The 15000-nt window shown below is 44.9% G+C and overlaps 1 protein-coding gene across 1 annotated transcript in view; it reads right to left on the bottom strand.

Annotated features, from left to right (window-relative positions):
- The window catches only part of LOC311239629 (putative acyl-CoA dehydrogenase 6), an 83972-nt gene that overhangs the window by 36440 nt on the left and 32532 nt on the right, over positions 1 to 15000 (bottom strand). The window contains exon 3 of the mRNA XM_084328007.1: positions 797 to 926. Within this exon, the coding sequence (XP_084184133.1) occupies positions 797 to 926 (130 nt within the window). The remainder of the gene's footprint in view (positions 1 to 796; positions 927 to 15000) is intronic.

Here is a 15000-nt window from a genome sequence, read left to right as displayed (position 1 = left end):
GCATTTTTGGTTGAAATAAAATTCTGCGATATTTCTTTACGATTAATTGCGAATATCTTCATGTTGAGCTATAGATTGTGGATGAATACGCACAGAAAGGTACACCATGCCAACAATGTCCACGCTTTATTTGTTTTAAACGAGACGATTTAGAAATGGGCAATGGGGGAAATACGTTGCAATTTTGCGAGGTGGACCGGAAACAGCAATGACGTAACTAACCACTACACCTCCCTATGGACCAGGAAGTAACCACTACACCTCCCTATAGACCAGGAAGTAACCACTACACCTCCCTATAGACCAGGAAGTAACCACTACACCTCCCTATAGACCAGGAAGTAACCACTACATCTCCCTATAGACCAGGAAGTAACCACTACACCTCCCTATAGACCAGGAAGTAACCACTACACCTCCCTATAGACCAGGAAGTAACCACTACACCTCCCTATAGACCAGGAAGTAACCACTACACCTCCCTATAGACCAGGAAGTAACCACTACACCTCCCTATAGACCAGGAAGTAACCACTACACCTCCCTATAGACCAGGAAGTAACCACTACACCTCCCTGTAGACCAGGAAGTAACCACTACACCTCCCTATAGACCAGGAAGTAACCACTACACCTCCCTGTAGACCAGGAAGTAACCACTACACCTCCCTATAGACCAGGAAGTAACCACTACACCTCCCTATAGACCAGGAAGTAACCACTACACCTCCCTATACCGTGGCAACTGGGAGATAAAAAACCAGTGAATCTGGGTCTAGGAGCCAGCAGTACTGTACCGGGCCAGCGCAGGAGTAGCCATGTCGGTCTGGACCCCGATGGCCATGGGGATGCCCCCACAGTTGATGTTCCCCAGCTCCTCTGCCACGGCCACGCTGTAGCTGAAGTCCAGGCCGAGGCCTCCATACTCTGCACAGGACAAGGAGGTTACAATTCAGATGTTAATGAAATTCGCTCACACACAAACAGTCACTTTAAACAAAAATAAAGGTCACTTTAAGGAAAGAACTGATATGGTTCTTGTATAGTATAGTTTAGAAATAGCAAGTATAGCATAAGGATATAGAGTAAAAACTGTATATTGTATAGTAGTGTACATAGGACCCAGTGCCTTAATCCGTAGCTAACATTGTGTTGCATTATCTCAGGACTTTAGCATGTCTATTTTATCATGCCTATTTTATGTCTATTTTATTACCTGTTTATTATGTCTATTTTATTATTTAATATTATTGCACAATCAAAGCGGGCATGGCCACCCGCATTTCACTGTATGCCCTGGTGATGTATGTGACAAATAAACCTCTTGAATCTTGAGGAAATATATCACATATGAGTCTAAATATGTTGATATGACTATATTGACCATCCAAAAATGTTGGAGCACTCTAATGATTAGTGGACAAAACTAAAAGAGTAAAAGGTTACAATGTGCTCGCAAGTTTGAGTCCAACTCTCTCAAGCATCATCTTCATCTCTCCAGAGGTGGAAAGTAACAACTACTTAAGTACAATTTGTAGGTACCTATAGTACTTCACTATAGAATTTAGTCATTTAGCTGAATGCTTTTATCCAAAGTGAATTACAAGTTCTGTACGACAAGTCAGCAGGAAGGGCACAACTCTTTCAGCTGAGTAACAATGTTCGTCAAACAGTGTCGAACTTGAGTGCTACAGTCTTGAGTGCATAGTAGTAGATAGTGATGCACCGATGTGAAAATTGTGGCCGATACCGATAACCGATATTAATATTGCTGTTCTGGCCGATACCGATATTTACCGATGTCGATATCTCTGTATAGAAAACACTTTTTTATGATAATCAAATAAAGAGCTATTTTCCAAAACGCAGAAATGACTGATTTTTGAAACTATTTACGGCCAAAACATGTAAAAAAAAAAAAAAAAAAAAAAAAAATTAATATCGGACCGATACCGATGTGTAAAAAAACGGCCATATCGGCCGATATTATATCGGCGGCCGATATATCGTGCATCACTAGTAGTAGAGACATATTAGCACAGTAGTTAGTAATATAGGCGAGGTAGATTACTTAGTAGCAAAGGGCATAATAGTAAAAGGCAGTACAAAGGTTAGTAGTTTATTTTCTTTTCTTCATTTCAGATGGAGTGTGTTTGTAGTCGACGGCGGGAAATGGACCTGTCTCAAACCCTGCCCTCTTTTCTTGATCCTCCAATCACAACTGTCGCTTACCTCGGACAAACCAAACTCTATAAATGGAGTCCGTTTACTGTTTACTGAGTGGCAGAGCTGACATGATAAGACGTCACATACTGTACTCATGTTTGCTGACGATTCTGTCCCTAGTGTCTCTCGTTAACGGTCTCTTGACCTTGATCCTGTAGTGGCGGTGTTTTACGGACCGGCGGTGCACTGGTCGTCCTTCTCGGACATGAATGTATCCAGAACTAAGGAGATGGTTATTGACTTTAGGAGGAGTTAGGGTTAAAGAGTTGAAGCCTACTCGTGACCCCTCTTGTGGTGATCAATGGCACTGCGACAACAAGCTGACCTCTGAACCCCCACGGAAAAACCCATCAACGCATGCATTTCTTTTTCGCAAGCTCCGTAGTTTTAATGTCGACAGGACCGTCGGGAAACTAGTTTATTCTTATTTGATGGGTTCAGTCCTCGCATTGGCTTTTTTTGTCACTTGACCTCAAAAACAAAACGGTCACAGTGTGCAGCAGAATAGCGGCCACAACCCTAAATGACTCGGGGGCTTTCCCTAAACAATGATATGGGCGCGCAGAGCCACTATGACCAACAATACGCCAGCATGTGGTTTTTAAACCTAAAACTTTTATAAATTTTGTATATTACGTTTACTTTTTTTTATTTTTTTTTAATGCTTGGAGCAGCTTAAAACAGACTCATCATTGTCAAATACATGATGCTCTGTTCCTTTGTTCTACTGTGTGTGTGTGTGTGTGTCAAGTCAAGTCAAGAGTTTTATTTGTCACGGCATACAAGTATACAATGAAATGCGGGTGGTCTTGCCCGCAACGATGTGCAATACAGTAGTACAACTACAACATATAATGGAATCCAATAAACAACATTGTGCAATAAACAGGTAACATAGTGGGACATCACGGTATTTGTACATAGTTATTTACAGAGCATGAAGGACATGCTAGGTCCCTTGGTAGTGCAATACACTGTTACTATACTGTATGTGTGTGTGTGTCTGTGTCTGTGTCTGTGTGTGTGTGTGTGTGTATGTGTGTGTGTGTGTGTGTGTGTGTGTGTGTGTGTGTGTGTGTGTGTGTGTGTGTGTGTGTGCGTGTGTGTGCATGCATGTGTTTTCGTGTCCAACGTTAAACTATTGCGCAACCTTATACACTTTGTACTTAATAGTTCACTTTTAAGTTGCAGGAAATTACAGCAACTGGCTTTTCTTTATTGCAATTTCTTTCTTTCCTTTGAGGACGGCCCAGTCAGTCCTGGATCAGAGCATGTTGCTTCCATCTGGTCGCAGGTCGCACCTGCCAAGACACGGGACTAACAGACTGACAGACTAACAGACTCGAGGACTAACAGACTAACAGACTCGAGGACTAACAGACTAACAGACTAACAGACTAACAGACTAACAGACTAACAGACTCGAGGACTAACAGACTGACAAACTAACAGACTAACAGACTAACAGACTAACAGACTAACAGACTGACAGACTAACAGACTAACAGACTGACAGACTAACAGACTGACAGACTAACAGACTAACAGACTAACAGACTAACAGACTAACAGACTGACAGACTAACAGACTAACAGACTAACAGACTAACAGACTAACAGACTAACAGACTGACAGACTAACAGACTAACAGACTGACAGACTAACAGACTGACAGACTAACAGACTGACAGACTAACAGACTCGAGGACTAACAGACTAACAGACTAACAGACTAACAGACTGACAGACTAACAGACTGACAGACTAACAGACTGACAGACTAACAGACTGACAGACTAACAGACTCGAGGACTAACAGACTAACAGACTGACAGACTAACAGACTGACAGACTAACAGACTCGAGGACTAACAGACTAACAGACTAACAGACTAACAGACTAACAGACTAACAGACTAACAGACTGACAGACTCGAGGACTAATTTGTTCCTGCTGCCATTGTTTTTTTATTTAGTTATTATTCATTGTTTTACCTTTCTTTTATCATGTAATGTGAAGCACTTTGGGCTGCATCTTGTATGAAAAGTGCTATATAAATAAAGTTATTATTATTATTGTTCTTTTAAATAAGTCAATGTGATCCCGTCGTGTTTCTGTATTTAGTCATATTGACTCAAACTCATCGACCCCGTTGCCATTTTAAAATGATTCATTGTGGTTCCTGTGATTTCTTTTTTTGATCCACTTTTTCTCCTCTTTTTCTAGTTTTCTCCTCATCCCAATTTAGCCGTGCCAATTCTCCCCTCCCTTGTCTTGAACGTTGCTCGCATGTGCCCCCCACTGGCCGGTTGTAGGGAGGATAGAAGCCTTGCATCACATGTCCCCTCCGATACATGTGGAGGCAGCCTGTCACATCTTTTCACCTGCCAGCGCGGACTCTAATTTTTGGCGAGGTGTAACGTGTGGGAGGCTCACACTACCCCCGCTATTTTGCTGTCTCTGCTGTGCAGGCGTCCCCAACCGACCTGTAGGAGTCACTGTCCACAACGTCCAGATTACCACCCATCGACTTCCACCCGCTGACTCTGCCAATTGAGTTAGTATGACGGCCGGCCCAAGCCGGAGGCAACGCCGACAGCCGGAGTCGAACCCGGTGTCTCTTGCGTTGGTGACGAGCGCAATGTCCACTGCACCACCCAGACGCCCTATTTTAGGGAACTTTGTACTTTTACTCCACTACATTTATCTGAACCCATCAGTTACTAGTTACTTTGAAGAAAAATACTTGGTAAGAATTTATGAAGATTATGTACTTTCAAATTTGAAGCAGCAACTGGAGGACCACATACCACTTTAACCTAACCTTTAATCAGAGCAGCATAACTGGACCACATACCACTTTAACTGTTAACATAACCTTTAATCAGAGCAGCATAACTGGACCACATACCACTTTAACATAACCTTTAATCAGAGCAGCATAACTGGACCACATACCACTTTAACATAACCTTTAATCAGAGCAGCATAACTGGACCACATACCACTTTAACTGTTAACATAACCTTTAATCAGAGCAGCATAACTGGACCACATACCACGTAACCTTTAGAGGTCAATGGTTCAAGGTTTGAATGCTCCTAAGCACTGGAATACACAAACGTCATGTAGAATGCATACTTTAACTTTTTTTTGTATCCACTTTTTCTCCTGTTTTTCTGTATTTTTCTCCCATCCCAATTTAGTCGCTATGCCAATTCCCCCCTCCCCTTCCTGGTTGTTGCGCGCATTTGCCCCCTACTTGCCGGTCTAGGGAGCCCTGAAGTCTATCACATGCTTCCTCCGATACATAGGAGACAGCCAGCAGCCTCTTTTCACCTGACAGCGAGGACTCTCATTGGGTGAGTGTAACGCGTGGGAGGATCACACTACCTTCACCAGTTCCCTCCCTCGCTGTGCAGGCGCCCTGACCGACCTGTAGGAGTCGCTGTTTACAACAACCAGGATACCACCCACCGGCTTCCCTCCCGCTGACATTGCCAATTGTGTCAGTATGACGACCGGCCCAAGCCGGAGGCAACGCTGACAGCCGGATTTGATACCAGTGTCTCTGCGGTGGTAGACAGACGCTTAGTCCGCTGTGCTACCCGGCCGCCGCATACTTTTACTTTTGATACTTAAGTACATTCAATACCAAATACTTCTCTACTTTTACTTAAGTAGGATTTTGAATGGAGGGCTTTTACTTTTACCAGAGTACTAATTCATCAGGGTATTTCTACTTTTACTTAAGTAAAGGAACTGTGTACTTCTTCCACCACTGCACAGAAGGATATTTGAATGTTGCTGCTGACGTCTGTCTGTAACAAGCAGCGCTCGGTCAGTATCTCTAGATGGAGGTCCAGCCTCAAACTCACTGCTCGCATTGTTCAAATCACAGTTGATTGATTGATTGAAAACGTTATTAACAGATTGCAGAATGGGTACAATACAGTACGGCTCAATACATACAATTGTTAAGGGGATGCAGACCAGAGAAAGACTTTCGTCTTGTTTACATCAGGGTCCCCCATTTTCAATTCATCATAACATATGACATACAGATAGACAGTACTGCTACATCTGTACATTTATAGATTTGCAAATACAGTATTGTTTGTGATACAAAAAGAGTCCAGAAAAGAGTATATATATTTGACGTAGAAACTGTACATTGGAGGAGGTTGGGGGGTGGGAGGGGTTTGGTAGGAGGGGTGGGTGGGGGACACTGTACAACTGTACAAGCAAAACTGTACATTGGAATATTGACAAAACCATACTTGGTAATTTACTGTACATTGGAGGGGGTTGGGTTAGGACATTTACAGGGGCCAGTTTCGAATTGCAGTCTCCCGTAGGTGTTCTTCAGTACAGGGAACTTGGATTTTAACCACACTTACACGAGGCACTTAGTGGAAAGTAGTCACATAATAGATAAAAGAAATTAACCTCTGTATCTGGGTTGTGTACCATATTACCAGACCCAGACGCAGGGTCCTTAATGGAGTCCTTAGTCCATTATCAACCATGTATAACTCCCCACCAAACAACATCTACAGTAGCTCATCTTTATTACTTTGGCCTTGTGTTGTATTCATCACATCTAAATGCTAAAGGCATTTTCGTTCTTCTACTAAGTGCATAATGCACCAACGCCACGTCTGAATTTTTACAAAATCTCTACATATGGTCTCATGTGGTTTAAAGTTATTTTCCTTTTTTACAAGGACAGATACAACTTCAGTGATGTATTGCGAGCAACTCTCTGTAGTGTTGTACCTAGGGCTGTACCGAATGCTTCGAAGCTTCGATCATAATGTTGACATTCGAATTCTAAATCAACATTAAAAAAAAAAAAAAAAAAAAACGTTTAATCTTTTTTGTATATGACTATTGAATCTGTTTAAACCAATGGGGTTTTTCTTCACAGTTGCAGTTAAAGTTTAGACTACACTAATATTATAGTATTATACTATAAGACGTCACCATCACTTTCGTACCAACCGTGCCCTTATTGGATTATTTATATTTGACGAACCTGATGAGTTATATTCATTAAAGAAAGTTGATTTAATAAAAAAGAGAGAGAGGGAGAGAGAGGGAGAGAGAGAGAGAGACGGAGACAGAGACAGAGACAGAGAGAGAGAGACACAGAGAGAGACAGAGACAGAGACAGAGACAGAGAGAGAGAGAGAGAGAGAGAGGGAGGGAGAGGGAGAGGGAGAGGGAGAGGGAGAGGAGAGAGAGAGAGAGAGAGAGAGAGAGAGAGAGAGAGAGAGAGAGAGAGAGAGAGAGAGAGAGAAGAGAGAGAGCAACGTTGCAATGTGACACAGCTCTGTTCACACATCTCTCTATGGGCCTATATTTGTAGGCATATCTTCTAATTGTATATAGTTTTAGTTCCGATAAGTGGTTACGTTCGATACGTTTTGATTGTTTTGATAGCTTTAACGCTGGCTTTGGCAATGTAAACGTATGTTTCCCATGTCAATAAAGCCCCTTTGAATTAAAATTTAAGAGAGGGAGAGAGAGAGAGACACACATCATTTTTGGGACAAGCAAACAAGGTAGAGGGGGGGGGGGGGGGGGGCGCGCCAGAGAGACGAGAGGAAGCAGATACAGCTGTGTGGAGATAAGTCTCGACAGTCCTGGAAAACGCTGCGGTGGATGATGTGGACAGAGGGAAGCCACGAGGTTTCACCCACTTTAAAAAAAGAAAGAAAGAAAGAAAAAAAAACAGCCGGCTTCAGCGTTGAACAAGCAAGCACTGCAGACAGGCTGGGGAGAGGACAAGCAAACAAGACCCACCGTCCAGCTCGTAAAACACATGTTCCTCCATTCTGAGCGGCCATATGGTGCGTCCGCAGAGAAAATTCTTAAAAAGGGTGAGAGAGTTCTGTTTCAAGTCGAGAAAATCAGCACCAGCCCAAAGACTCACACGGCAAGAGAGATGAAAGGGGTGTAGCTGTGACCCCCCTGGAGCCCTCTCAAAGACCCCTGGGGGGCCCTCGGGTCTCACTTTGAGAACCACCGCACCACATTATACAGTACTGTCCAGTAAAAACAGAGATGTCTTAAGAAATAGGATATTGTGGCAGCTGGGTGGCGCAGCGGTCTAAGCGCTCGTCACCAACGCAAGAGACACCGGTATCGAATCCGGCTGCCAGCGGTGCCTCCGGCTTGGGCGGTCGTCATACTGGCACAATTGGCAGAGTCAGCGGGAGGGAAGCCGGTGGGGGTGGTATTCTGGTCGTTGTAAACAGCGACTCCTACAGGTCGGTCAGGGCGCCTGCACAGCAAAAAAGGGACATGGTGATGGTAGTGTGATCCTCCCACGCGTTACACTTCACCAATGAGAGTCCGCGCTGGCAGGTGAAAAGAGGCTGCTGGCTGTCTCCTATGTGACGGAGGAAGCATCTGATAAGACTTCAGGACTCCCTAGACCGACCAGTGGGGGGCACATGCGAGCAACAACCAGGAAGGGGAGGGGGGAATTGGCATAACGACAAAAATTGGGATGGGAGAAAATCTGAGAAAAACAGGAGGAGAAAAAGTGGATAAAAAAAAGAAATAGGATATTGTAACCTAGCGTTTTCATCTGATGTCCCGTCTCCCTCCACCGGGTCGGTCGCCCCAGGCCAGGGGTGTCCCCTCTCGCCACTCGTCTTGTACACTAATGAGTGCCAGAGCCAACATCGCGTAAACAAGTTCGCTGACGATTGTGTCATAGTGTCTCTCCTTATCAGTGTTGACCTTGATCTGCAGTGGCAGATTTCATGGACTGGTGCACATTCTTGGACATAAATGTATCCAAAACTCGTATGTGTGGGCCGCGGAGTGTTGGGGAGAGTGGAAAGTCATGTTACATTATATCCCATTCCGTTCCACTCCATTCTGTGGAACGCCAATTACCGTAACAAACGCACGCGGCGTGCCAAGACACACTATGGAAATGAGGTGACGCTGGCGTCGTAAATCAACGTAATGGCTCAGTGACTCGTCTGGAGTCTAAAGGTTTAATTGGGCAGCGTCTCCAGCGAGGGCCAAAACAAGTGAGTTTCCCTCTCCCATGTGGCCGACTCCATAACAACTGCATGGCTACCTTCATTACGGACACATGTGCCTAACTGGACAAAGCTGGGTTCCCGATGCCTCACAGTTCGGTCATCGTGACAAATTATCTTGCGAAATTTTGAAACAAAAAAGTCACAAGTGTTGACTAATGTCTTTGGGGAAAGACCAATAAAAGGCTGCCATAACATCACCGCGTTAGAGAAAAAGGAATGACGGCGAAGGAGATAGTTTGAAAGCAAAAGTTCTCTCTCTAAAAGAGATCTTAATCCTCGTAACGGAAGCATCGAGAAAACACACAGCTAAGTGGAAAGCCCGGCGTGGGATGCCGGATTGTATCCGTCAGGCAGGAAACGAGGCCAATGTCATGGCGTGAACTCGGTCCGCCGCTGCCTCTCTGCACAGGGAAACGGGCGGGGAGCCAGGGGTCATCCCTGCCGTCTCCCTCCACTTCATTCAAAACTTCCTGTCCTTGTGTTTTGAAAAGCAATACTGCCTTTCCCCGTGACAAGGGATGGGGGGTGAGAGGACGAGCGGGGCGTTTTCTTGTCAGCCCCCCCCCCCCTCCACTGGGATCAAGATCCCAAGTGAGTTCCCCTGATATAAAAATGGGGTGTCTTGAAAAATTGCTAATCAAACGAAAATCACGGCTTTCTGACTGCACAGGAACTACCGTGAAAGCCTTACCTACAGTATGAACAATGAAACAGTAAACCTCCGGAGCCTACCATGTGAAAGTGTTAAACTGGGCTGGGGTCACAGGAATTCCAGAACCTATGCAACCTCAATATATGGGATCATAAAAAAGGTTGCGATCCTCTGCCTTAGACCTACATGGTGTCCCTTTACAGTACGTGTTCCAACCACATCCAACCATAATGTATCTACGAATCTGTCGAAACAGCGACCTTTAGCCAAAAGAGCCCCTGCGTGGTACTGCACTTTGTTTATACCGCTGGTCTGATGTTTTGGTTGGATTTGAGTGGGTTGAGTGGGAGGGGTTGCTATTGCTGGCCCACATCTCAGGCTCTGTCAAGGGAGTTCTGGAGAGATTCACAGTGTAATAAGTTACTAAACTACAACCCGCACAAAATAAAACCAAAAAATATCAATGTGTAATACCAAGTGGGCTCTTTTGCTGTTTGACGGCATTACATATTATGCTACCTTTAAACGTAATGAAACAGAGAGCATAAACAAACACAAACATGTATGTTTAGGCAACATTTTAGGAAATGGTATCCCCCACAAATGAAAAATAAGCATGAATAGCAATGTAATGTAATGTAAATAAACATTAAAATACACCCAACATGGGGCGGCTGATTGGCGCAGTGGGCAAGGCGCTCGCCTCTAACGCAGGATACGCTGGGTTCGAGCCCAGCTCTCGGCGTTGCTACCGGCTGGCCGGTCGTTCATACTAACACAATTGGCAGTGTTAGAGGGTGGGAAAGCTGGTGGGTGGGGATTGGACGTTGTGGACAGCGACTCCTACAGGTCGGTTTGATGACGCCGGTGAGGCAGAAGCAGGAAGTAGCGGGGGCAGCGTGAGCCTCCCACGCGTTACTCCTCCCTCGCCACTGAGAGTTCGAGCTGCTGCGGGGAAAAGATGCCACAGGCTGCCTCCTCGTGTACAAGGCTTCTGTCCTCACTACAGCCGACCAGTGGGAGGCATAGTCTAGCAACGTTCAAGACAGGGGAGGGAAGAATTGGATCATATGAAATTGGGATGGGAGAAAAATAGAAAATGGGGAGAAAAAGTGGATCAAAAATAAATAAATACACCCAACATCACAAATGGCCTCCTACCGTACCACTTCCTCACTAGATTCAAGAGGTTTATTCATCACATACATACACAAGACATATAGTGAAATGAAGGTGGCCATGCCCGCTTTGATTGTGCAAAAAATACAAATAATAGAATAAAATAGAATAGACATAAAATAGACAGCGCAACGAGTGCAACCAAACAGTGGTGCAAACAGCAACTAGCCCTAACGCAATTAGCAAGAGTCAGTTGACCTACCCAGCAGAAATAGGGCGAGCTCTGCATCACTGTTCAAGCCCATGCCAGACCACAGCTCCCTACATCAATAACCAATCAGATGTACAGTATGTGTTGATGTTCAATGTACAATATGTGAATGTAGGCTAGATCTAATGGTCAGAAATAACTGATTGGGGCTTTAAAGCTGCAGTAAAAAAAAACTTCTGAGATATTACAGTGAGTATACCTGCCCAGCTTGATTTACATTTACTTTTTTTGGGGCAAGGAATGCGATGATGGGCTTAGTGTTCCGGGAACACCACTAATTTGTTATCGATGCAGGGAGCGGATGGTTTTGGCGAGTCCGATGTTTTTAGCCGGCCAAGTGGTGTTCCCGTCACATTCCAAGTGGTGCTCCCGTCACATTCCAAGTGGTGCTCCCGTCACATTCCAAGTGGTGCTCCCGTCACATTCCAAGTGGTGTTCCCGTCACATTCCAAGTGGTGCTCCCGTCACATTCCAAGTGGTGCTCCCGTCACATTCCAAGTGGTGCTCCCGTCACATTCCAAGTGGTGCTCCCGTCACATTCCAAGTGGTGTTCCCGTCACATTCCAAGTGGTGCTCCCGTCACATTCCAAGTGGTGCTCCCGTCACATTCCAAGTGGTGCTCCCGTCACATTCCAAGTGGTGCTCCCGTCACATTCCAAGTGGTGTTCCCGTCACATTCCAAGTGGTGCTCCCGTCACATTCCAAGTGGTGCTCCCGTCACATTCCAAGTGGTGCTCCCGTCACATTCCAAGTGGTGCTCCCGTCACATTCCAAGTGGTGCTCCCGTCACATTCCAAGTGGTGCTCCCGTCACATTCCAAGTGGTGCTCCCGTCACATTCCAAGTGGTGCTCCCGTCACATTCCTCGCCAGAAAATACACGATGTACAAAATCACCTGGTGATCAGAGGCCGGGAAATATTCTGAAGGTAATGTATTTAGAAGAATAGACCTATCTCAAACCCTGCCCTCTTTTCTTGATCCTCCAATCACAGCTGTCGCTTACCTCGGACAAACCAAGTTTGTCCGAGGTAAGCGACAGCTGTGATTGGAGGATCAAGAAAAGGGGCAGGGTTTGAGACAGGTCCATTGACCTTAAATCTGCCGGTGCCTCTGGGAGCCGGGGAAGCATGGGCTTGAAAAGTGACGCAGAGCTCGCTCCGTTTCTGCCGGGCAGGTAAACTCACTCTTGCTAATTTATCCACGAAGTTGCCTACTAACAAGATGGCGCTGGGAGTACTGATGAAAACAAACAGCCTTTCTTTCTGTAGTAGTAGTTGAGGAGAGCTCGGGGATCTGGAGAGGATCTTGTTTGTGCTCAGACTAGGCATTACACTGGGAACCCCCCCTGTTAACTTCATGATGTTGTTTTTAGCGAACGTGACATCATTTAAAAGCGAGCTAGCTGGCTGCCGTCATTCCAAACAGCTAGATATTTGGGAATCGCTATTTCCAGGAACAAAATTGAAAGTTATATTGTTGATGCTTCCACGTTAACGTATTGTTTTGTTTTTCTCGATAGCAAATGTGAGATAATAATCCAACAAGCGAGCTAGCTGGTTGCAGTCATTGCCAACAGCTAACGCTAGCGGAGCAGGCGGACGTAAAGCGTTCATTCCGAAAGTTGAAACAACATGGCAAATGTACAAAACAATGCTACCATGTCTCCAGTCTCTCTTTCTTCATCTTTCTTTTCTGTTCTCCCAGCTGTTAACAGACTTGTGTGCTGGCTAGCTACCTGTACCCAGCATGCCGGTCAGCAGTGTAACAGTCGGTGCCCATCCGTAGGTCAAACAGTTCATTTGTATCAAATGGGATGTGTTTAGGCGTTCCGGGTAAGCACATAGTGGGTGGGTGTGCTGCTATGTACGTATTTACCAGATCAATTGGTTTTTTAATCAGATCTCAAAGAGGTGCTCCAAGAAATGGAATGCCTTGAAAAAGCAATCACAAAATAGACCCAATAAATGATTTGGCTGGTTCCTGTGGGTGTCGGTTGCTGCCAAACTTCACAAATTGTCATAGATGAATGTCCCTCCCTTGCCTAACGTGTTAATTCTGAATGACTTCTCTCTAATGTGGTGTTGTCATTTTTGTGGAAACACAGACTCTTCTTGCTGGGCTGATGCCCGGCAGCAATGAAGCTGCTGGTCACTATGTGCTGGAAGCCCCCTCATTCGCTTGCTCTCAGGACATTTTGATGTGTTTGGACTAGGGATGTCCGATATTATCGGCCTACCGATATTATCGGCCGATATCGGCATTAAATGTGATATCGGAAAATATCGGTATCGGTTTTCAAAAAAAGATTTTTATTTTATTTATTTTTTTTACATTTCTATAACCTTTATTTACCCAGGCAAGCAAGTAAGAACAAATTCTGATTTTATTTATTGTCAAAAGTATGCATAATGTTGTGTAATTCCACAACAAGAGATATGTAATGTTAATTACCTGAAATTATTCCATTTTTTGGGGGGGGGGAAACCCTGCATATATCGGTATCGGTTGATATCGGTATCGGAAATTAAGAGTTGGACAATATCGGTATATCGGTATCGGTAAAAAAGCCAATATCGAGCATCCCTGGTTTGGACATTGTGTATTTGGAGCTTTGGACAGCTTGTGTACACGGAGAGAGGGGCTGCAGTGTGGAGCGGTCTGGCAGTGCAGGTGAAATCCACCGTAGATTGAGGTGAAGATGGTGGTGGTGGTGGCTTGGACCTCAGTGGGGGGGGGGGGGGGGGGGGGGGGTTCTCAGCGCGTTCTTCCCTTTGTTCTATATTCTTATTGTTATTTTCATTTGTTCTTTTCTAAAAAAAAGTGCATTTTTGTGTGCGTCTATCCTAAATAATAATAAATACAAAACAAAATAGATAGACACCCGATAGATCTTAGTGTCCGATGCCCCACTGAAGTGCATCTTTTGCATTCGAACGCGTAATTTCATACATTCCAGCAACATTCCAGCATTGAACGTTTTTCACCTCTTCACTTTGCCATCCATTCACTGGAGTCCCTCCCGTAGCGAGCGAGAAAGACCCCAAGAAGAGTGTCTGACCTATCTCAAACCCCGCCCTCTTTCCTTGATCAGCCACACATCAGTGGTCGCCTCCACATTTGCAATCGGAGGGGGAAAAAAAGAGGGGCGGGGCTTGAGATATAAGTAAATTGACTTATCTTTATTGATTGACTGGATTTCCCCCCCAATCCTTTCCCCTCCAACCCGATGAGTCATTACTCCCATCAGCCGTAGCAGGGCACCGCTAAGCCCCGGTTCCCAGTCCATGTAATCCCAGCAGCACCGCTAACTCAGTTGACCCACTGCAGAATTATGCGAGGGCTCACTTCATTAAGTCAGTGTTACGACACAGATAAGACTTTCCAGTTGTTGCTCAACTTAAAATCACAAAACGTTATCATCACAAGCGTCACAATTCCATGGCAGCTCTGGGCATTCCTGAAACTGTATGACTCCTGAAAACCATACAGTATTGTAGCCAAAAAGGTATTATAATATAAATCATATTAAAGCATGTTCATGACTGAGCTGAAGGTCATGTTGTCGTGATTACAAAAGGAATGGTTTTCCCCACACCTCAAAACAGGGTCAGAGAGACATGTCCAAAGCAGCTATCTGTACCAAAATCCCACCAGTGCATTTAT

Source organism: Notolepis coatsorum (assembly GCF_963971535.1).
Source record: "Notolepis coatsorum genome assembly, chromosome: 13".
NCBI lineage: Eukaryota > Metazoa > Chordata > Actinopteri > Aulopiformes > Paralepididae > Notolepis > Notolepis coatsorum.
This window is presented reverse-complemented; position numbering and strand designations above follow the sequence as displayed.